The sequence below is a fragment of the Pangasianodon hypophthalmus genome, chromosome 6 (genome assembly GCF_027358585.1).
Source record: "Pangasianodon hypophthalmus isolate fPanHyp1 chromosome 6, fPanHyp1.pri, whole genome shotgun sequence".
Lineage (NCBI taxonomy): Eukaryota > Metazoa > Chordata > Actinopteri > Siluriformes > Pangasiidae > Pangasianodon > Pangasianodon hypophthalmus.
Window position 1 is genome coordinate 24,091,021 of NC_069715.1, and position 6,000 is coordinate 24,097,020.

At 35.9% G+C, this 6,000-nt stretch overlaps 1 protein-coding gene across 1 annotated transcript in view; it reads right to left on the reverse strand.

Moving 5' to 3' along the window:
* The window catches only part of cngb1a (cyclic nucleotide gated channel subunit beta 1a), a 43,180-nt gene extending 38,723 nt beyond the window's left edge, over nt 1–4,457 (reverse strand). The window contains exons 1-3 of the mRNA XM_053234678.1: nt 4,290–4,457; nt 2,432–2,545; nt 539–578 (exon numbers count right to left, since the gene is read on the reverse strand). Coding sequence (XP_053090653.1) covers nt 539–578; nt 2,432–2,524 — 133 coding nt within the window. The 5' untranslated portion in view covers nt 2,525–2,545; nt 4,290–4,457. The remainder of the gene's footprint in view (nt 1–538; nt 579–2,431; nt 2,546–4,289) is intronic.
* Nucleotides 4,458–6,000: the final 1,543 nt, after the last annotated feature.

Below are 6,000 nucleotides of genomic sequence, written 5' to 3' on the forward strand. Positions count from 1 at the left end.
ATAGTAAAACTCTGGCTCTATATGAGTCAGTAATAAGATTTTCTTTTCACTTCAGGATGTGAGCATTCAGCCCCACCGTCATGGGGGATAACCTGGGAAGCTGTCTCAGTCCCCTTTACATTTCATGGGTTATGTGTGTGTGTGTGTGTGTGTGTGTGTGTTTCCTTGGTTTAAATGGTGTGTCCCAGGCCCTGGAAATATGCATGACAAGCCTGTGTGCACCTGTACAGTTGATATGTTGCACTGTCACCAATTCACCAATGTAGTGTTGAATAATGTCTATGGTGCCTATTGCTTTCCTCTAACCTTATTACTGGACTAAAATCCAGATGTCTTGCATTTCTCAAAATTTGAGTTACTTTAATTCTATCTATTCTAAGATATCATAATATACTGTTTATATGACCACATGAATAATCTAGCAGCTGCCAAAAGATCAGATTATATATGTTCATTTAAACTCACTCAGTACCATATAATGATTTATACAGTATAATGTACTGATTAATGGTCAGCTGCCATGTGTGTAATCACCCACCTTTTTTCACCTCCTGCTCTTTAACTGCTGGTTTTTGTTCCTAAAAGAGTGAAAAGCAACTTATGCCATATGGCTCAATTCAATTCAACACCCTGAGGTACATTTATCCTGCTTTTCACAGGATAAAGATTTAGCATTTTACATTGTTCAATAATGCTGCGATGTGTAAAGACATTTTAGTTCCCAAGTGCTCAGAGCCTTTAGTAAAACAGTTTCGAAGTGACTGGTGTATTTAACAGACCACAATTGCTTTCAATTGATCAGCTGACAAAAGTAAAACATTCTTCTTTACTGTCTTCTTGTCTCTATTTTCTCAGCCACGATAAATTTATGGACATTTTTTTGGACAATATGTCACCTATAAGTATAAGATACACCCAGAAATCTGTCAGAAAAATCAATCTATTCATCACTTTGTTGTATAACTTGCAATAATGTGCATTTTATTTACATGTACATTTTATTTATAATGTATAATTTATTTACATAATGTTTAGTCTAATTGTTTTTGTCCTATTAATGTTACTGCAGTTCAGTGCTGTACTTTCCTGAGCTGAAGCCATTGCTATCCTAACTAACTGTGTTTTTACAGATAATAAACCTTACAGTATTGAGAAAAAGACAACAACAGACTCTTTAACATCATCATAAGTAGCCATGGTGGTCCTGTCTGTTATCTGTTATAAGTCCATTCCCTTTCATTCTGTAGTGGTTGAAGGGAAAGTTTAATGCAAAAAGTGTTTATCACTCCACACTTCATTTGTTCTTCAAATATAAAGCAAATCTAGCACTTCTATGTTTGAACACACCAGACAGTTTTATATACTCAAAAATTGGTCCCACTTTGTATTTAGTCTACTCAGTGACCTCTGGTAGTGATATTAGATATTATTAGGGAGATATTAGGGAGGCTAAAATCAAGTATCTATCAGATTTTAAAGCTCTACAACAGCCCATTTATACCTGCTGTCTATTATTTCATATTGTGGAAACTATAATGTAGCTACTGATGTTCTGCACTTACCATAAATCACAATAGTGTCTAACATATAAATATAAATAACTGTAGTTTTGGCTAGTTTTGTGAACAGTTAAGGGTAGTTACATTTGTGAAAAAATGTCTTTCTGAATTTGACAGTACTTATATACTTACTACACAGGAACTGCCCGTTTATTTTACATAGTAATTGCACCTACTTGCGAGTAGCACAAAAGAAAAGAGTTTTCCCTCTTGTTGGGAGATTGTGAGTTTAAATTAAAACAATGCCACAGCCATGTCTAGGATGCAAAATAGGCAGAGCTCTCTGGGTGGAAGGGATAGCATACAATCTCTCCCCTGTCATCTCATGTATGCGTAAAAGGGTAGATGGAGCTTTCCTCCAAGTATGTTACACTGCAATGTGCATGAGAAGCAGATCAAAAAAGATGAGGTTGACTAGCCAAGAAAGCACATGATCGCCTTTATCCTCCCTGATAGCTGGGGTATGGTAGGGTAGGGTATAGCTGGCTGGTAGATGGCAATTGGTAGGTGACCAAATTGGGAATAAAATTGGGAAAGAAAATCCCCCCAAAATCCCCCCCTCCCAAAAAACAAAAGAAGTTACACCCTAAACTAAGTGGATGGTTCCTTTGTAGTCCGTAAATAGGCACTGTAAAAGTACAGATTTCTATCTCAGAAATGGAAACGCTGCAAAAACTGCCTAGGCAGATTCCTCTTAAATGTAGCACAGTAAAGGACTGGAACATTACGCTATGTGCACATAATAATAATAATAATAATAATAATAATAATAATCACATCCAATTATCAGCACATCAGAAAGAACAGTCAGAAATAGAATGTGTAATCCATGCTTTCCGTCCACACACACACACACACACACACACACTTACTGATGTTTGGGGTGTATTGGCTTTGCCTTCCTCTTCTAGCTTTGCAGACTTCTCTGGGGGTTGAGGAACAACTTTCACCACCCAACTAAACATCCTGCAGCTCAAAACACACGTCTATAAATAAAAATACACACATACAGACACACTTAGTTTCTATGCAGAAGTATAGAGAAAGAGCATAAAACAATGATTAGCTAAATCCTAAAGATTCTCATAAGCCTAGGGAGTAACATTTAGCAACTACACTGTTACATTACTAGATACATGTGCAGCGAATATTCTTCACAGATAATGTTCATCACAGATCACTTCCCACTCCTTTCAACACATGATGGGCTTGTTACTGAAGCAGTTAAGGTGGTGTGAACACTGTTACAAAGCAACTGGGAAACGTGGCCAACAAGTTTAAACTAAGATAATGACTGAGGCTAATGATTTAGCAGTTTAATGAACCACAAAAGGGTCAGAAATACTGTAGCATTCACAAATGTTCTATGCTGAAGGATGTGTGGGTATGAAAGGGGCTTAAATCTGATTTGAAACAATTATTTTTTAATTTTGAAACAATTAGACCTGTCATATTTAAGCAAAAAAAAAAAAAAAAAATTGGGGCCACTTCAGCCTTGCAATATGAGTATAGCCTTAGGTACAGGACGATCACAGCTGTGTGTGTGTCGGGAGCTGTCAGTGTTAATCAATGATAAATGTATCTGATCCTAATCTGCCTTGGCCCAAGCAGAGGCATAAAGGAAAATCCCGACCTGAATACTGCACTGCACTGGCACTGCACTGGCAGCATTACTGGCTTGCATGTGGTAGAATTTTGGCAAAGTATCAATATTCATTACAAATAACAGTAATATTAAAATTCACATCGAAGCCTATTAATATGGAATACTTTATAAATGCAATAACATTTTTACCAAGATATGGGCAAGAGTAGGGTTGGTGGCATTTTTAATCTGTATGCTCATAGAATCTGGATATATTGATGGAAGTAAAAGTGTTGATACATTTGTGCCTATTAAAATTTTTAGTGAAGCTGCCAAATCAGGCAGTTTATCATTTAAATAAAATATTAATTCATTCATGTGGTGAATCTGGAGCCTATCCTGGAATGCGAGTGCAAGAGTATACACCCTGGATAGGATGCCAGTCCACTGACTTGAAATAAAAATATGATTTTTTAAAACATTTATATTAAAGCAATTATTTAAAAAAAAAATCAAGATTGTTAAAGTTTTACTTTAAAAGTTTGTCTCTCAGAGTTTTTTGCTAGCTGGCTAAATTGTTAGCCTGAAACATGATCTAGTTTATACTTGGTGTCCATACTCCCCAGTTGCCTTGCAACAGTGTTCCCATGTCTTTAACCTCTTGAATAGCAAGTTCATCAAATGTTCCCTGGATTTTCAAGAAAATTTTATCAATATCCAAACATTGTCTGGTAAATATAAATATAATAACAGCATCCAAACATGAAAAAAGTGCCAAATAATAAAGAAATGATTCATTTTAGCAAAGATGTGTGTACCTAATCCAGATTCATAAAATCACTTATGAATTTTCACTAAACATTTGTGTGGAATTTAGGTCGTGCTTTATTGTAGTTTATCTAATAATTACTCCAATTTAATGTGTGAAACAAAAACCAACATTGTGATTGGACTGAATGGATTGTACGATAATGTTCATACTGAATTAACATACATTCATCCCTTATATAAGTCACTTTAATGCACACCATGTTTCAGGAACAAAAGCACTGATTTAGTCATCAGTAAAGTAAAGTAATGATTTTAATGTTTTATATCATCGGTCTACTGAGTTCACTTTACCTTTAAGCTGTGTAAAGACTTACCTTAGCTGTTCAGGCGTAGGCACTCATCCCAGAGATTGTAGACGTGGCTGGAGGACAGATACTTGGAGGAATGGTAGGATTAGCCATACTGAAGCTAAGATAATGGGATTAGTTATGATTAGGTTCCTTCAGGAAAGAGTAAAGAAGGAGGAGGAATGTAGACCTGAATGTAGACGGCTGAACCTGATTGCACCTACACAAGTTTCTATACACAACCTGGCATTGAATGGACATTGGACAATCAGGGAGAAGCAACAGCTCCAACAAACCCATTTGCAGTGTAGAGATAATGAACGATTAGCTAAACATGATCGAAGTGCTTTTATCCAAAGCAATTTACAGGTGAACCAGAATCCAATCAAGCTGAGTAGTTGAGGGTTAAGGGCCCTAAAGTGGCTCTTTGGAAATCCTGGGATTTACACTCACATCTCAGTCTTTTGGACATGAATACACTGCAGAAGGTAGTGTATCCAATCGAGTACACACCAGAGGTAGTAGAAGTAAAAAAAGTCTTTACTCAAGTAAAAGTGCAATTACTCATCTAAATAAACATTCAGGGTTAAAGCTGAAGTACAGCTTCAAGCACTTCAAGTTCTTCACACAAGTTGTAGAAAAGTATAAATATGTGAAAATAAGTGAAAATACAAGAAAAAGACACCTGCCTTAAATTGTTACTGATTGTAAATTAGTTCCCCCTTTCCCAAAGAACCAAGGAATATTGGAAAACATTCTTCATTAGCTAAGACTAACTACAGCTATATGTCTATGCTCTCACGTTAGCTAGCATAATAATAAGTGATGAAACAAATCACCTGAATGCTAATCTCTATCTGTCACAACACAAACTGCACTGATGAATACAAAGTGTATGTAACAACAAATAGATTACAGTGTTGGGTTTTAGGTCTCATTCTTGTCACATGTGTTAAAGTTAGGAATTTAGATTAACTCATGGAAGCTATCTGATGCTAAAATTCACATTAAAACTTTACAAATATATGATTATAGAGAAATGTAGTGCACAGGAAGTAGATTTGTCTTTCAAAAGGAATTAAGTAAAAATTGAAAGTGTTAAGTGATATGAAACCTCAAGTAAAGTATGCTTAAGACTTAAATACAGTAACAATGTCATTGTATTGTTATTTCCAATCCCTGGGGTTTGAAAATGACATGTGACCTGTATAGCAAACAGAGTGTCCAGAGTGGACTAATGCTGGACATTTGTGGTAGTTTGCATGTGGCAGAATGTGACTGTAGTCATGAAAATGGACAGAAAACACATTCATATTAGGTATTTTGCATGTTTAAGTTTCACAGATTATATTTTATATAAAGCAGTTAAAACAGGATAACGACTTGTCCCTTAAGCCAGATGTAATTATCAATCTCTGCAATTTGGTTCATTAGTTTTGTGCTTTTGGTTACTTGTTGCTAAGTTTAGCATTGTGCAAACATGCCTAACCCATAACACACATGCTGTAAACAATGTTTACTTCTTCAGTTTGCCAAACAGATTTGCTTATGTGATTGCTGATGCTGTATGACACTGTGTTACCTATTAAAATGGACAAAATGATGTTATATAGCTGAAGACAGCGGTAGCGGCCATCTTGAACCTGGAACCAGTTTCTTGGTATCACTCTATGACTCAGGCTGGAGGCGTGGCACAAATTTCTGAAGCTAGAACCATAGATTAAAAGTGATTTCGGAT